The sequence below is a fragment of the Tamandua tetradactyla genome, chromosome 2 (assembly GCF_023851605.1).
Source record: "Tamandua tetradactyla isolate mTamTet1 chromosome 2, mTamTet1.pri, whole genome shotgun sequence".
In the NCBI taxonomy this organism is placed as follows: Eukaryota; Metazoa; Chordata; class Mammalia; order Pilosa; family Myrmecophagidae; genus Tamandua; species Tamandua tetradactyla.
Genome location: NC_135328.1, coordinates 144,192,940 through 144,211,733, shown reverse-complemented (window position 1 = coordinate 144,211,733; position 18,794 = coordinate 144,192,940). Strand labels below are relative to the sequence as shown.

Below are 18,794 nucleotides of genomic sequence, written 5' to 3'. Positions count from 1 at the left end.
TTTCTGCCTTGTATTCTCTTCATAGAGGACTCTAGTAAAAGGATTAAGATCCACCTTCAATGGGCAAGGTCACATCACCATAGGAATAATCTAATCAAAGGTCCCCACCCCCATAATTGTGTGGGCCACATCTCCATGGAAACAATTTAATCAAGAGATCCCACTTATAATAAATGTGCAGCCGCAAGATTGAGTTAAAAGAGCATAGCTTCTCTGGGGTACGTAATAGTTTCAAATCAGTACATTCCACCTTCTGGACCTTCAAAAGACATGTTCTTTCCATATACAAAATATGTTCATTCCATCACAATATCACAAAAGCCTTAAACCATTTCAGTAACAATACAAATAAAATGAAGTAAAAACAGTACAGAATCTCATCAAAATCAGTTACAGGCATGGTTTTCCTAGGGCAAAATTTTCCTCTGGCTGTGGATCTGTGAAACTCAGAACAAGTTATTTACTGCCAATATGCAAAGGAGGGACAGTTATAGGATAAGCATTCCCATTTTCATAGGAAGAAATTGGAAAGAAAATGGGATCAATGGAACCAAACACTTCTGAAAACCAACAAGGCAAGCCTCATTAGATTTAAGGTCTAAAAATCACTTATAGGATGACATTTTGTACTCGGGACTTGAGAGATCATCAGTCCCATCTTTTCCAAGGGCTTACTCAGTGGCCTTATTCTCTCCAAACACTAGGATGAGTGTTGCAACATTGGGGAGCATTGGGGAGACCACCTTATTCTCAGCTCCACCCTCCTCAAATATCTGGGTGGCACCCCGACTCTCTGTCTTTCTGGGGCACACGCTCAACCCCTTTGCAGCAATGGGGTTCTAAAGCCATGAAAATGTCCAAATTAAAGCATGAATAAGAAGATTCTTAATTCAAGAAAGGCCGATCACATCCAGGGTCTCTCTGTCACATGGGAAGGCATATGGCAATGTCTGCTGGCTCTTCTCTCCAAATGATCTCCAAATGGCTTTCTGTGTCAACTCTGAGCTATCTCTCTGTTTTCTGCCTTTTATTGTATTCATACAGAGCTCCAGTGAAAGCATGAAGACCCACCATGAACTGGGTGGGTTACATCTCCATGGAAACAATTTAATCAAAAGGTCCCAACCAGGCAGGCTATGGTCTTGCAGAGATCTCGCCTGCCATGCCGGAGACCCAGGCTCGATTCCCAGTGCCTGCTCATGCAAAAAAAAAAAAAAAAGAAAAAGAAAAGTCCCAACATACAATTGGGTGGGTCACATCTCTGTGGAAAACAATCCAATCAAAAGGTCCCACCCAACAATAGGTCTGCCCTCACAAGACTGGATTAGACGAGCACGGCTTTTCTAGGATACACAGCAGTTTCAAACCAGCACAGAATGGAACTCTGGAAAATACAAAACCAAAGTGTAATGAATCAGTTGAAGGTTCAGTTTGTTGTAAAAGCTTTAGGCCCAAGAGTGCCTCTAGGCATTAAGATGGTATGGGAAAGCAATCCTAGCTTCTTGAGAAATAGTGGATGGTGTTTCCAAATCACTCAAATTTCATTCTTAAGGGAGGGTTTATCTCTTTCTACCTGCTTTCTTTGTATTTTTCATAGAAAGTTTGTGAGGTCTTGTTATCAGGATAATTTGGTTTTTCAGATCTTTCAGGCTTCCATGTCAGCTGAATAATGATTATGGCCTCCATTCTGAGGCATTGTAAAATATTGTAAGGGCACAATTTTTCAAAGTTGATGAAGCCTCAGACAAATTTAATGACTTAATTTTTGGAAGTCATGTTTTTTCAAAAAGACACCTTCTCCAAGTCCCCATTTCACACACACAATAAAACCTTAATAGAACAAGAGTTAAGTAGAGCAATCAGGTTTTATGTACTACTAAAAGTAAAAATAATACATTTGAATCCTTTAACAAAATCCAAAACATTAACTTTCTGTCCCCACAAATTCTGTCATCACCTTTAATTTCCCAGAAAATAAAATCTCCTTGGAACCTCTATTTTTTTTTTTGCCTGCATGTTCTTGTATTTCTTAATCCCACAGCCTCACAGAATATTTGCAGCAGCTCTGAGGAAGGGCCTTGAATTCTGCATTTCCCATAATTTCCCAGGTGATGCCGCTTCAGCAGCTCTGGAGATATAACCTGAAAACCACCGGTCTCCTTAAACGTTCCTCTGCTCTGATTTTATCCATGGCTTATGGTTTTGTCTTGGCTTTTGGAAATTCTTCAGTCTTTTTGGATTTCTCTGTATTGCCCACTGCACCCTTGTAGTCTGTTTAGAATTTATTATAAATTCAATGAGAGTTTTCAAAGGAGGGCAGGTGAAAACCTATACTCAGTAGATCCATTGTAAAGCACAGCTTTTAGGGTAGAAAGTGATTATGAGAAAAAGGATTCTGACAAGTTGATCAAAAAAGGCCTTAGGTTCTATGATAAGTTAATAACATTAACAAGAAATACAGCTGGAGTTGGGTTGAGATAGGAAATTCAAATTATACTAATTGCATTTTAAAAGTTAGAAGGAATACAAGGTGTTCTAATTTGCTAGCTGCCAGAATGCAACACATCAGAGATAGATTGGCTTTTAATAAAAGGGGATTTATTTTGTTGGTTCTTCAGAGGAAAGGCAGCTAACTTTCCACTGAGGTTCTTTCTTACGTGGAAGGCACAGGATGGTCTCTGCTGGCCTTCTCTCCAGGCCCCTGGGTTCCAACAACTTTCCCTGGGGTGACTTCTTTCTGCATCTCCAAAGGCCTGGGCTGAGCTGCTAGTGCTGAGATGAGGAATGCTGAGCTACTTAGGCTGTGCTACATTGTGTCCTCTCATTTAAGCACCAGCCAATTAAGTCAAACGTCACTCATTGCAGCAGACACGCCTCCTAGCCGACTGCAGATGTAATTAGCAACAGATGAGGCTCACGTACCATTGGCTTGTGTCCACAGCAACAGAACTAGGTATGCTCACCTGGCCAAGTTGACAACTGAATCTAACTAACACACAAGGGAAAAAATAATCTGTCCTCTATAGAATCAATTAATCATATTGTTATTAACAGATATTATATTTGCGTAGTTGATGGATACTACAAAGGGGTGGAGAAAATGCTGAAGATATAAATTAGAACAATCAGAATGATTTCAGTTGCAATTGGTTCGGTCATAAGAGTTTAAAGAAAATCAGTGTTTGTTTTCCTTAAACATGTATTAAACATCATATATTGTGCTTCATTTAAAAGTAGACAAACAAGCTAATAACCTATGGATGTTCTCAATTTTTTTTCTGTCACTGAAACTGATGAATGAATTTCTCCAGTGGGACAAAATCCCATGGGTATTATGTCATGTCATTTACAGTTATTTTTGTGACAGCTTTCTCTACTTCTCTGATGTGAGACTAGTACATTTAACCTAATCATTCAAGAGTAAAGTATTTGGGGGAGGATTTTGCATCTGTTAAATTTTTTTTAAGTAAACAACTTATAAACGTCTTAACTTTATTATTAATAACAATCCTCATGAAATCTTAGTTGAGAATTATTGAACCAAAAGTCCAAGGAGTCCTGCATTATTATAATTTTTTTCTAGTTTAAGGTTTCTAAAAGGAATGGTGAGCAGTTGCTTCTTCCAGTGTTCTGTAGAGACTGAGGTGGACTTTTTATTATGTAAATCCAAGAGATAATTTGCTTGGACCTAGGAAATAACTTTGTAAATAAATGAAACAATATTGAAATGAATGTCAGAGGAAGACTGTAGATAGATTGGCAGCTACCTTCTATGTCTATAAAAAGTGTCTATAACCACTGTTGCCTAAAAATAGGGAACTGACCCTTTGGGTCTTTTTTATTTTACTATTCCTTGGCTGGCTTTATTTCTTCTTTAAAAGTATATTCCAGGACGGGCCACAGTGGTTCAGCAGGCAAGAATGCACGCCTGCCATGCTAGAGGACCTGGGTTCGATTTCCGGTGCCTGCCCATGTTAAAAATAAAAAAAAAAAAAGTATATTCCAAAAACCATGCTCTAAATTTGCTACCTACATTTTCATTCCTGCTGAACAAATAGGGCTGAGTTTGAACGTCTATTCATGTGTGTATATCATATTTTCCCTTTGTTTTTCATGTCAGTCCGTGTGCAGAGGATCACCGGTTAGTATAAAGTTTAGAATTTTTAATTCCTGGTTTTTATAGGTAGAAAGAACATAAGTTTCACACTATTTGGTAACAAACTTTGAAGTAAGTGCATCTTCTTAAACTACTCTTCATGGTTTCTTTTACGGTCCAGTCAACCTCTGGATGTAAAGAATAATGTTTTATTCTCTCTGGCATTTTCTTGCATGATGTCGTATTTTTTTCAACTTTACATAAAATGAATTTTTGAAATCCATTCAATAAGTTTATTGTTGGGCATCCAATGAATGACACGTGAAATTTCCACTTAAATCGTGCGTTCTGTTTTTATTGCTCACCATGTTCATTCTATGTGCCACGACATAGGCATGTGCAGATCTTATTAATGTCTATTGAAGTCCTAATTATTACATAATTTAATGAGTTATTGTGATCTTCTAGTACCTTACTAGTACACTTTTTTCTTTTTAAACAGATTAAATTAGTCAACATTAACTCCACTGATATAGCTGATGGCCGTCCCTCAATAGTTCTTGGATTGATTTGGACCATTATTCTCTATTTCCAGGTACAGTACTACATTTAATAGTTGACATAAAGTCATGGAGAGATGTGGTAGATATTTTAGTAATGCCCTCATTTGCCAAACCTTTGGAGTGGAGCCTTGAGTTAGCAGAAATGTGATCTTCACAGATAAATTGATTCTCTTTTGAGGCAGGAGAATTTCCTCTTCTCCCTTGCAAAGATAGAGCCCCCAAAGAAGTTCACAAACTGTGCCAGAGGTTCACAAACTGAAAAGTAGGCAATGGAGAGGAAATACAGGTATAGAAGGAGCACAGGGAAATTTTCCTTTTTCTCTGCAAGGGAGGTGTTCTATGTTCCTATAAGATAGAAATTGGGTGAAATTAACTTGCCATCCCATCCAGAATAATTTCCTAGGCAAAGGTGTATTCTAACCATTAGTTTTTATTGTATTAATTCATCCATTTAGTTAAGAGATATTAATGTGTGCCAGATACAATTCTAGATGAAATGGGAGGTGAAAAGAGGAGTAAAATATCCATGATGCCCTTTAAGAGCTTACATTTTGGCAGAGTGTGAAGATGTGTATAGAGAAAATTAAAATTGAGAGCAGCTATTTATAAATGCCAATGAGAAGACACAGTATAATGAAGTGGAATTTCAGAGTAAAGAGAAAGAGATCACTCAAAATAGGGACTGAATGGGAAGGATGTCAAGGAAAAAGGGAAAGTTGAGCTGAAGGTTCTGGTTTTTATAAGAGAGATAGTGATAGCAATGGTTGTTCAGGTAAGGGAATGCTGCAGGGGAAGGTGTGCAGAGGGAGAAATCGCATATATATAGGGAAATGAAAGTGGTTGGTGTGACTGGAATATTAGGTATGTTTAGCAGAAGATGAAGGACGAGGGGGGACGATGGCTTACTGCAGAGTATGAGGGGCGTTTAATGTAAAATAAGAAGCTTAAACTATAAATTGCCTGACGTTTTATCATCTATCCATTCATATTTTAGACAAGAATGCCCAAAGGAAAGATGTAACATGATGCTGTGCTGCATTTTTCAGTTTGCACATCTATTTTCTGTTTGTACATCTGTACATCAGATAATAGCATTAAAGATGTTAATGATGCTATATATATGTGTATATATATATAATATATATATAATAAAATGTGCAATACCTCATATTGATTCCACAGTAGGGCAGAGAGGACTTAGTAGTAAGAGATTAAATGGCTAGTCAAATATCATGGATTCTTATATTGGCTGTGATTGCAGATAAGTCAGAGGGCTTTTCTGAGCTTTAATTTCTTCACTTGTAAAAGGGTATTTGAGAATAACTGAAATATTGTGATTGCTCAGGGCCTTTTCAAACTCAAGAATTCTTGATTCTGTGATACTTCAATATTTCAAATTATGGATTAGTTAATGGCCATTGTCAGAATTTTCTGCGTGGTAGTAGAATTTAAGTAAATCATTTTTCGTTGGAAATTTTATGGCCTGGAAAAGAAAAATATCTGAGGAAAAAAACGAAAGATAATTCGTATACTTTGCCTCTTGTTAACTCAGATTGAGGAGCTGACCAGCAACCTGCCACAGCTGCAGTCTTTGTCCAGTAGTGCCTCATCTGTGGACAGTACAGTCAGTTCTGAGACTGCCAGCCCACCCAGTAAGCGGAAGGTGGCCACAAAAATCCAAGGAAATGCCAAGAAGGCTTTGTTAAAATGGGTTCAGTATGCAGTAGCCAAGTAAGTATCACAAAACTGTTTAAATTCAGGACTTTTGCATTAAGTTACCAGTTTATTACTGATTGCACCTTCCAGTGATTGCAAAGTTGTCTGAGACATTTGAATGAATGACTGCTTTATTTAGTTGTTGTTTCAATCTTTCCTTGAACTAAAACATAAACACAAAGTAGCATTAATACTCTAAGAAAATGCTGTAATGAAATTAATTCCCTTCTTCATTCTTCATTCATGTGATTGGGCCTCATTGATTAAGTTAATTAATCCCTCTACTTCTATTTAGGTCATTGGTTGATGTTCTTTTCAGAACTAGAGGTTGAAGCTGGCATGTTTCTTCATGACAATTGAGTTCTGTTTAATAATAATGTGAACTTTAAGGATTGCACTCTTAGAAGAATTATATTTGCTTTTATTTCCTGAAACTTTTCTAGTTGTTTTATTTTTATTCAAGTTTTTTTTTTTCCTTTGGTCTCATTCTTTATGTGGAATGTAAATCCCTTCTCAGCTTTACAGGCTGAGAATTTACTTCTAGTTTTCAGCATGCTTCTTAGGCTTAATGAAATCACATTTATATTATTATGCTGGAGAAACTATTACTGCTCTAGAAAAGCATCTTCCAAGGGCAATTTGAATGGAATTTTCAATTGATCATATCAATGTTTTGTAATTGGTTGTGGTCAGTGCTAAAGCCCTTTATGTAGAAGTGGTGCCCGTTCACTTTTCTGAGTGAAAATGTTGACTCATAGTCTATCTTGTTTTTCATGCTTTGATCTAATCTGAATCTGATTCTCTACTTCTGGAAAATAATTGTAAACAAGCACTTACCATAATAAAATATTGAGGCACCAAACATAGGGAGTTCTATTTTTAAAGCACTTGAAGGGCAAAAATAGTGAGAAAAAAAGAGGTAAATGCAGAAAAATTGCAATTAGTGTTACTGATTTATATAAATTTTGCTTTGCTTTGAAAGTGTGTTGGTGGTTCTCTAATTTGGAATATGTTTGTATGATTCAAACTGCAGTCAAATGTACTTATGAAAGCGAAGCTTTGTGCTCTCTAGAAGCTGTAGTAGAAATGAAATAAAACGTCCTTCCCACATTGCCAGTTCATTGTTAGGCTTCTACCTTGAGTGGGCTTCGCTGACCTCAAGTGCAGTTTAGTGGGCAGGGGAGGGGAAAGGGCTGCAGAGAAAGACACTGGTGACCACATGCTGTGACAGTTCCCAGGATCTTCTTACAATCAAATTTTGTAACCGTGTTGACATAAGTATTCTTTTGTGCGTGCTTCACACAGCATTAAATTATCCAAAAACTAAATTGATTTTCATTCAAGATTTAGTAGCTGAGAGGAGCTCACATTTAGTGCTATTGGAGTTAACCCATATTTAGTTTTGTTTCATGCTTGATGCGTCTAGTGTTAGAGAAGGTACAGGGTCTGATGTGTGACAGCACAAAGTCTTTCCTGTGCCTGGTCTATTTGTGATCTCAGTTTGGGTGATATTTTCTTTATTCCATATATTTCTGTACCAATGGATCCAAGAGTTCCCTGTTCATCAATACAACAATGAGATACATTTATTTTACAGCCACATCAATTGTAGAGATTTGAGAAGATGACTGTTCTCTGCTTTGAAAATTCTGTAATGAACACAAGATTCCATTATGTTGCCAAATTGCTGATAATTTTCTAAAAACTGCTTTTCATACTATTCCAATATGCACTTTGCAAGCTACTTTTTACTTGGATAAAAGACTTTAGAGTTTGTTTGTTTAGAGTTTTGATTTATTAATTAGTATATTTTTATCTGGGAATTTCATGGGAAATTTGAGAATTTAGTAAAAAAAAAATCAGTAAGTGATGTTGCTTTTGCTCTATGTGGAAATAAGTGTAAAATTAGAAACTTTTAAAAAATAAACTACAAATGAATTTATCCCCCGAAGCTTACTTAATTAAGTGATCACCTTTAAAGGCTCTGAGCTTAAACCGGGGATGGTGCTGTTGATCAAAAATATCTTTGCAACTCTCTCTTTGGAGCTGCCTCTATAGTTAAGTTACACGTAAGGGAAAATATCACACATGGCATACTTCCTTCACTTCTGTTTTTAATGACAACAAACTAGTTTTATCAACATGACTCTCTTTATTATCATAGCTCATTTGAATTAATCTAATCCGCTGCCAAGGAATAAAAATTTGCTACCTTCAAAACAATTCCAAATGAAGAGTTGAAAAAACAATTTGATTGGTGGCATCTTAGTTTGCCAGGGATGTTATGGCAAATAGCGCAGACTGGTTGGCTTAAGCAACAGGAATTTGTTGTCTCACCTTTTTAAGGCTTGAAGTCCAAAGGCCAGGTGTTGACAGGATCATCCTTTCTCTGAAGTCTGTAGCATTCTGGTAGTAACTTGCTAGCAACCCGTGAGTTAGTCTGTGCCTCTGTCACATGGCCGTCTCTCTCTCTCCCTGTCTGTTTCCTCTTATTTCCTACTGACTGTGTCCAAATATCCTCTGCTTATAAGGACTTCCACTTAATTAAGACTCACACTGGTTCAGTTTGGGCACACCTTAACTAACAACATCTTCACAGATCCTATTTACAAATGGATTCACATCTGTTTTAGTTTGCTAGCTGCTGGAATGCCACACACCAGAAATGGATTGACTTTTAATAAAAGGGGATTTATTTTGTTAGTTCTTTAGAGGAAAGGTAGCTAGCTTTCCACTGAGGTTCTTTCTTACGTGGGAAGGCACAGGATGGTCTCTGCTGGCCTTCTCTCCAGGCCCCTGGGTTCCAACAACTTTCCCCAGGGTAACTTCTTTCTGCATCTCCAGAGGCCTGGGCTGAGCTGAGAGTGCTGAGATGAGGAATGCCAAGCTGCTTAGGCTGTGCTCCGCTGTGCTCTTTCATTTAAGCACCAGCCAATTAAGTCAAACGTTATTCATTGCAGCAGGCACACCTCCTAGCCAACTGCAGATGTAATCAGCAACAGATGAGGGTCACGTACCATTGGCTCAAGTCCACAGTAACAGAACTAGGTGTCTTCACCTGGGCAAGTTGACACCTGAATCTAACTACCACAACATCCTCATGACTGGGGGTTGGGACTTGAACCTGTCTTGTTGGGGAATGTGATTTAGTCTATAACAGATGGGGTAGCTGGAATCATTGTCTGGATTTATGTGAAGGACAGGCTCCTTTAGTGACCACCTCAGAGCTATGATCATACTCATTTTGGCATGTGAACGTTCGAAGGTGTTGGTAAATTCAGCAACATTACCTTCATCTGATGTAACAACCTGTGTTATGTGTAACATGTTGCTGCTTACCATTAGGTACACATTAGACAATTCTTCCCCTCAAAACACACACACATACACCCCTATCCAATGGTAAGTTATTATTACTTTTGGTGGTTTTACAATTTTTCCTTTTCTATTTTACTAGCTTTTTCTAAATTGGCTTTCCTTTTGTAAAAAATGTGTAACGTGCAATATGTGCATTAAATTGAAATATGCAATATGTGCATTAAATTGACATTACTGAAAAATCCAGTAGATGAAACTCAAAATATGGAACCAGATTCTCCACATCTTCTCTTGTTACCTATAAAAATTTTGCTCTACTGATTTTTTTCTCCAAAAAAATTTATTGATATGTACACCTAATGGCACCTTGTTCACAGGTGAAGAGAGATGGGTTTTTTGGTGGCCTTGAGGACAGAGCCTGTTGTCTGTTCAGATGTGATGCGATTTTATTTTTCACCACTTTCAGGCAGGCTGGAATAGAAGTCAAAGACTTTGGACGGAGTTGGAGAAGTGGGATTGCCTTTCATTGCATCATCCAAGCCATTCGACCAGAGCTAGTCGACTTAGAGAAAGTAAAAGGAAGATCTAACAGGGAAAACCTGAAGGAGGCGTTCACTGTTGCTGAAACGGAACTAGGGATTCCAAGACTTCTAGATCCTGAAGGTATGTAGAATAGCTGCTGACTCTTGCATAGCATATCGCAGTACATTTGTGTGTCTTAAATCTAGAAATTATAGATGATTTCCAAGATTTATTAAAGTCCAGAAAATGAGAGAAAGGCAGGAAGAAAGAGTGTCTTCTTGAACTGATTTCTTTCTGGATAAATATTTGCTGCCATATTCAGGAGCAAAATATGGTTCTGTTGTTCCAAATAGCATTTTGGCATTAGTGGTGTCAGCCAGGTGAGTCAGGTATATACTGACTCCAGGTATTTAAGGTGGAACAAATTTTTTAGTTGTGTCTGTGTGCGTAGGTGGTGAGAATCGCAGGATACGAGAATTTGCTCTATATTTGTAACTCCAAAGAATCTGGAAGAAATAAAAGATTATTAGTAATCCAAGGATTTTATCTTTAACAATATTGGGCATGAGATACTTATAAATGTCCCTAGCCAGCCAGTATTTTGCTGCCAACTGGGCAAATATGCACATGATTGACTAATATTTTTCATTCCAGTTGCTTCACACATTTTTGGTATTTGTTTTGTAAGACTGTGAATTTTAAAACTCTAGAAATGGAGTTAATTCTTTCAAGCCCTCAAAAGGCAATTTTGTTGACTACTAAATTTAATAAGTTGATTATCTTAAAATGGAAAAGTCAAATGTCACACATAATTTCATATTTGCTTGGAAATTTTCATTAATGAATGCAGTAATATAAATATAGTGAAATTTTCATTAATGAGTGCAGTAATATAAATACAGTGAAAGCAAATTGTCTATCAGATGAGATTTCAGATAAACATTCTAACTAAAACAAAGAGGAGACACTTGGCTTTCTGTTTCTCCAAAGAAACAGAACCAATAGCAGATATTTACAGGTTTATGTAAATATCAAGAGATTTAGTATAGGAATTAACTCAAGTGACTATGGGGATTGGAAACTCTGAATTCCATAGGGCAGGCTGCAAGTTTAGAGCTCAGTGAAGGTGACTGAATTCCCCAGGAGAAGCCACAAATGGAAATTCTGAAAAAGAGATGGAAATTCTTCTTTCTGACTGTTAGGGAAATCTTTAGTTTTTGCTTAAGACCTCCAACTTATTGGAGGAGGAGACTCCTCTCAGTACTGAACAGCAGTCTATCTCCTTGATTGATTGTAGATGTAATCAGACATAGATGCAATGAACTGATTAATGATTTAAATCCATGTATGAAATACTCTCACAGTAGCAATCAGGCCAAGCGCTTGCTTGACCAAATAACTGGACACCGTTGTTGGCACATGAACTTAACCATCAGCGTTCAGATGGCACATGAACTTAACCATCAGAGTTTCTCAGAGTAAGTTAAAGGGATCTGCAAGCCTTCGGTGGGATTCCTCTAGGATGAGGGCAACAGGGAGATTTTTGCTACGTTAGGAATGTTTTTGGCATCCTCTGGACTCACTAAGATAGCCACTAAGATAGATTTCCACCTTGTTTCTGCACACACACACACACACATACACACACAAGGCCAGTGGGGTGGAGGACACCTACTAGGCTCAAAGGGAAAACCACACACATTACTCCTGGTTTTCAGCTTCAGAGACTGTAATGGAGCTGAATTTTTTTCTGAATGAGATGTGAAGAGAGTCTAGTTGCTTCTTTCGTATCTTCTAGACTAGAGGATCTTAATATTTTCTTTGATGATCAGAAACTGCAGTTGCCCAAATACAAGTCTGTCCCAAATATAAGTGATCATTTTCCTAATGAGAATTCCCTCCTCAAAAAGCTCTTTAGCCAACTCAAATATAAACTTTTAGGGTTACAGATTAAATAAACTAGTATCTATGACAGTAATTATTTCATGATTTGGTTACTTATATATTTAAAAGCATGTAACATATTAAATCATGTATTAAATGTTATTTTTCCCACTTCCCGCTTCATGAAACAGTTATACTCATTCTTCACATATATCTTCAACATTAGTGATCTTGTCATTTCTAAAATCACTTTTAAATCATCTAACAAATTCCAGAATACGCGATCTTTGTTTACTTTTTAGTTTTTTGAGTTGCAGCACTTTTTAAACCCTACAGTGAGAGTCTCTAGAAATTGTATCTCAAATCAGAAAATATCTTCATAAAATAATAGAGTGAAAACAAAACACCACAAACAGAAAATTAATAGAGCGGCATTGCATTTTGATTTTTGCTTTGTTTTTCATTCTGTGGTACATATTTTATATTTGTAATCTCCAAACATGTAATCCCTTTTTAACTTGCCTTTGAAAGAAATCTTTAAAACACTTGTCACCATATTTAACACTTTCCTTTATGTAGTCTTACTTCACATGTAATGACTAAATCTGAGTATATTTCTTTGCCTGAATTTTACTGGTTTAATTAGGTAACATCTGGAAGCTTCAGAGCCACTGTGACAGAGAACTTTTTAGGATTTGTTCCTCTCAAAGGGAACTTCATGGTTCAAAATACAGAAGTTTAGGGAGAATGCCCGCCCCACAATGGAGAGAAAAATAATGAGTATCTCCCTCTTTTCTAGGGCAAAATTGGTGTGTCTGGGGGAGCCCATTGATATTTGACAATTGTTTCAGTTTGCTAAAACCTTTGAAATGCAATATACCAGAAATGGGCTGGCTTCCAACAGTGGGGATTATAAGCTTACAGTTCTAAGGCCATGAAAATATCCAGAGTACCATTGAGAGGTACCACTGAGGTACCACTGAGAGAATACCTGGACTCTGAAGACTGGCTGCCACCGATTCTCAGCTCCTGTCACATGGCAAGGCACATGGCTGGTCTGGTGGTCTCTTCCTTCCATCCTGGGTTTCATTGATTTCAGCTCCTGGCTTCTCCATCTGTGGCTTTCTTTCTCAGCTAGTGTCTTTTTCTCTGAGCCTCTGTGAGGTTCTCTCTGTATTTCATCCTCTTACAAACGACTCCAGTAAGAGGATTAAAGTCCACCTGGGAATTTTTTCCTTAGTTGTTACCTCAGATAGGTCATTGCTTGTGTATAGAAACATTACTGATTTTTGTGCATTAATCTTGTATCTTGCCACTTTGCTGAATTTGTTTATTAGCTTTGCTGTAGATTTCTCAGGGTTTTCTAACTATAAGATCATGTTATCTGCAATTAATGAGAGTATTTCTTCTTCCTTTCCTATTTGGATGCCTTTTATTTCTTTCTTCTGTCTAATCACTTCAGCTAGGACTTCTAATATAGTGTTGAATAATAGTGGTGACAATGGGCATCTTATCTCATACCCGATTTCAACGGGAATGCTTTCAATTTCTCACCTTTAAGTATGATGCTGGCTATGTGTTTTTCACATATGTCCTTTATGATAATGAGAAAACTTCTTTTGATTCCTATCTTTTGAAGTGTTTTTATCAGGAAAGGATGCTGAATTTTGTTGAAGGCTTTTTCAGCATCAATCGATATGATCATGTGTTTTTTTCCTCTTGATATTTTAATGTGCTGTATACTGCATTGATTGAGTTTCTTATGTAGAGCCAACCCTGCATTCCTGGTATAAATCCCACTTAGTCATGATGTATAATTCTTTTAATATGGCATTGGATTTGATTTGTTAGTATTTTGTTAAGAATTTTTGCATCTATGTTCATTAGAGAGATTAGTCTGTAGTTTTCCTTTCTTGTATCATCTTTATCTGATTTTGGTATTAGAGTGATGTTATCTTCATAAAATGAGTTGGGTAGTGTTCCTTTTTCCTCAGTTTTTTGGAGGAGTTTGAGTAGATTGGCATTAGTTCTTTATGTTTGATGAAATTCCCTGTGAAGCCATCTACCTCTGGGCTTTTTTCTGTGGGAAGATTTTTAAGACTGATTGGATCTCTTTACTTGTAATTGATTTGTTGAGATTTTCCATTTCTTCTCAAGTCAGTATAGGTGATTCATGCATTTCTAGGAATTCTATTTCATCTAAACTCTCTAGTATGTTGGCATAAAATTCTTTTATGATTTAAAGTTTTTTTTTCATAATCTGTGGTAACAACCCACCCCATTTCTGATTTTGTCTATTTGTGTCCTCTCTTTTTTCATTAGTCTAGCTAGGGGTCCATCAATTTTATTGATTTTCTGAAAGAACCAACTTTTAGTTTTTGAGGGCAGTGACACAAACAGACATTTTTACACCAAAGTTCATAGTGGCAGTATTCACAGTTGCCAAGAGATAGAAACAATCCAGGAGCCCATCAACAAGAGGAATGGATAAGCAAAATGTGATACATGATGGACTGACTGTCATTCAGCACTTAGCCAAAATGTTGTCCTGAAACATATGACAACATGGGTGAAACTTGAGGACGTAATGCTGAGTGACATAAGTCAGACACAAAAGGATAGATACTGTATGATTTCATTATTATGACTCTAGTAAAGCCTCCAGTGTTATGGAGCAGCTAGAAGGAAAAATCTGAGATGAGGGCATGTTAACCCATGACAAACTCTGAGACCGCTTCTGTAGCTGCTTGTTGAAATGTGCTTTGAAAATTATTGCTTTTTCTTTCTTTGCTTTGTATTTTTTTTTGTATATTTTTGTATATAATTTTGTATATAATATATTTTGTATATTTTACAGCAAAAAAATAGGTAAACAGTCTATAGGCAGTTATAGTAATTCTTGAAATAAAAAATTTGAGAATATTTGTAATAACTTTCTACTTGATATTTCGAGAATGTAAACATTTTTGATAGTTAATCAAATGATATTTAAGATAGTGTTCAATGTTTGGAACTAAGAAACTCTGATATCTCTATCTGTAGGTTAAACTTTAAGCTGGTTTATGAAACAGTACAAACAGGCTTTACAATGATTATTTAGATATTTATTTAAATATGCCTATGGATATGCTAACTAAGATATCCATTTAGATGGTTAGAGTTTTCATATTAATTGTAAAAACATTTCTATCTTTATATTTTCCTGAAATCAGGAAAATGTTTAGACACATAGGTCATTATTTTATCAACATTGATAATTTGCAATAAATTAATAGAAATTAAATATCAATAGAGATATTTTGAGAACATTCACAGTTTTGACAGTTGATCAAATGGTATTTTCATTAGTGTTCAACATTTGGAATTTAAGAGACTCTGCTATGTGAATTTGTAGATTTTTCCTTGTTGCCTTAATTTTAAATTGGTTTATGAAACTTACTGTGCAAACACAGGTTTTACAATAGTTATTTGGATACTTTATTTAAATATGCCTATGGTTAAGCTAACTAAGATATCCATTTTTGATGGTTCTAGGTGTATTGTTTGTTTTCTTAAATAAAAATATTATTTTAAAAAATGAGGGAGATGGACCAAAAAAAAAAAAAAAATAGGAGAAGAGGGGTGTAATAGATATCTATTAGCGATGATTAGGTTCCTTAGTGGTCACCTGATAGAATTGTACCCCTAAAGACAGTACAGCACTATGATTGCTGAAGTGTTATATTGATATTTCTTTTAGTTTCCAGTGTCTTGGAGCAGCTGGAAAGAAAAACCTAAAATTGTGGAACTGCAACCCACACCAAACTCTGAAATCTGTTCTACAACCAGTTGTTGCGGTGTGCTTTGAAAGTTATTGGTTTTTTGTTTATATGTTATTTTTCACAAGTAGAAACAAAATCCCTCTTGGGCATGCCTCCACTGAGATAACCTAATCAAAAGGTCCCACCCACAATAGCTTCACAGCCATGGGAATGCACCCGGACCTTTTGGGGTACATACAGCCCCAAACCATCATAGCAAAGAATACAAGAGCCATGTTAGTCGCTTGTCATTTTTATACTACCCGCTCAAACAGATTGTGAAGTTGACGGTTATCTTGTTAACTAGACAGAGTGTCTGAATAAATGTGTAGTATCTCATATTTTTTGCCGAATGATTTTTGAGATTATTTAGATAAAATATGTGTTCTATTTCCTAAAGTTTTTTGTTAAAATCAGTCCTTTTTCGGAATCATAAAATTTCCACCATGCATCATCCATACTAAATGTATTTTCTCTCCCTCCCCACAAAAAATCTCTAAGCAATAATTCATTTTTTCTTCTGTGTTTCAGGAAGTTTTATTTTTTTGTATAATAGCTAGATTTTTAAGTTTGTATTATTGAAATCCAATGGATATTAATTAAATAATTTTTTGGTTTTGTTTTTTCCAGATGTGGATGTGGATAAACCAGATGAGAAGTCCATCATGACCTATGTAGCCCAGTTTCTGAAGCTTTATCCTGATATACACAATGCAGGTGCTGATGGACAAGACACTGAAGTAGGTAGTTGTTTTTCTCCCAGGACTGTTAGTGCACTTAATGATAGAGAATCAGATTGTTAAGCATGATATTTACAAAATATTAAGTTGCAATGCAACAGAGTAAAGTATAGGTATCACCAAATGGAAGGAAATTAGAGGAAAAGGTTTCTCTGTATACTGTAGCGTTTATTAGTAATAATTATTAAGTATGTGAAAGTTCATCGGGTTGGGTAACTCCATTTTAATACTTTGAGAATTGAGGTAATTTTATAACCATCACATCATTTGTACATCTAGATCTTGAGTCTTCTTGTTCTGCTTGATCAGATGAAATCTAATTTTGACTTTCAGATTTCATTATATGAGTTGCTACTCATAGCAAACCTATGGAAGTAAAGTTCTAATTATTCACTGCAATTATAATTTTTAGCCTTTCAATAGTGAAATTTATACTTTTGAATATTGCTCAAATGATTTATGCTTATTATCAAAAATGGAAATAAAAAATGGAAAATAAAACTATCTGTACTTGCTTTCCTAGCGATAGCTTACCTTAGAGAAGACCATTGTTAATAGGTTGGTGTTGGTTATCAATACTTTTCTGTGCATATATAGACTCATATAGTATTTTAACAAAAATAGAATCATAGAATATATACCATTTGATAACTTATTTTTTCCCTTACCATTTAAAAAAATTATTTCTATGCCATTTTCTCCAGGTTTTCATATATTTGTACTGTAATCAATTTATACAATCTTTTGTGTTTAAAATTACCTGTTTTCTTTCTATTGTAAACAATGCTTTAATGAACAAGCTTGCAGCAAAACATTGCTTTAGTATTCTTTCCTAGGTTAAAGGACATATAGATTTTTAAGATTGTTTTTTGTTGGTGTTGTTTTTGTTGTTAAATGTTTTTTTTTTAATTCCTCTGCAGAGAGTTTGTTCCATTTTACACTCCTTAACAACATTGGATATTATCGTTCTAATCTTTCTAAAATCATAGTATATATTTTTTACTACAGAGAGTTGGAGTCAATATGGAATTTTCAGTTAATTATAAGGCAAAATGACATCAAAGAAAATAATAAAGGAAATTTTCAGGATGTGTTAAAAACTGGGTCTCTTTCCCCATCACTCAGGTCTGACTGAAGTTTTCAGAGCAGTCTGAGATTACCGTGAAAAGAAAATTTTAAAACGGGTTTTCTGAATTAAATTTGGAATATGTCTACAGAAGGGAAAGATCAAGCAAATGTAACTAGGAGTTTTCAAGTAGGAAAAGCTATTTTAATGATGGTTAGGAATCAGTGAGTTGATAAAGGAATTAAGAAAAACAAAGGTAGCTGATGTTTTCCAGGTGGCTTGGGTGAGGTTACTCTGGCATTTGGCTCAACTATGCTGTTAGGTTTCTTCAAAACTATAGTTCCTTTTTTAGGACTTGGGCATGAGCATTGACTGCCAGAGTAACTTATCTGTAGTTAGCAAAGTAATGTTTCTAAGAAAGAGCACAAAAGGCTAAAAGCACAGACAGTATGTGCAAATCCTAGCATAGATCGGTGTGCGTCCTTTGGAGCCCTCTAGGGCTCTGTGGGTTTTGGCGATAGGAAGAAGCTATATAAGAAAGCGTATTAGCTTACCCCACACAGAATAGAGAAATCAGATTTCCATCCCATATTCATATCTAAGGTCCTTCCTTATTTCACCCACTTGGATCTATTTCTGACACGTTTTAATTTCTCTGACATTAGTTATGTCTCCAGATGAATAAACTTCGTGGTTGGGAACATCTGAGAAACTAAAGGAGTTGCTTCTGTCAGGGCACCTGAGCAGGAATTTAATGCAAAAACCCTTAGAGACTTGAAACACACAACATACATTTTTGATATAAGCTCATTAATGCACTTTACTAAACAATTTTTTTTTTTTTTTTTTTTTTAAAGGAAAGACAGAGAGAAGGAAGGAAGGGAGGAAGAAAGGGAAACATCTTTTAAACATTTTCTTGTTTTATTGTATTTTGTTTCTCCGTTTTTGTTACATGGGCTGGGGCCGGGAATCGAACCGAGGTCCTCCGGCATAGCAGGCAAGCACTTTGCCCGCTGAGCCACCGCGGCCCGCCCTACTAAACAATTTTATCATCTAAGAGATGAATTTAATTACCTAGAAGATAAATTC

At 36.0% G+C, this 18,794-nt stretch overlaps 1 protein-coding gene across 14 annotated transcripts in view; it reads left to right on the top strand.

Moving 5' to 3' along the window:
- SYNE1 (spectrin repeat containing nuclear envelope protein 1) overlaps nt 1–18,794 on the top strand; it is a 536,476-nt gene that overhangs the window by 137,750 nt on the left and 379,932 nt on the right. For all 14 annotated transcript variants that reach the window (XM_077149294.1, XM_077149293.1, XM_077149295.1 and 11 more), the window contains exons 6-9: nt 4,599–4,691; nt 6,212–6,390; nt 10,160–10,356; nt 16,530–16,639. In XM_077149294.1, coding sequence (XP_077005409.1) covers nt 4,599–4,691; nt 6,212–6,390; nt 10,160–10,356; nt 16,530–16,639 — 579 coding nt within the window. The remainder of the gene's footprint in view (nt 1–4,598; nt 4,692–6,211; nt 6,391–10,159; nt 10,357–16,529; nt 16,640–18,794) is intronic.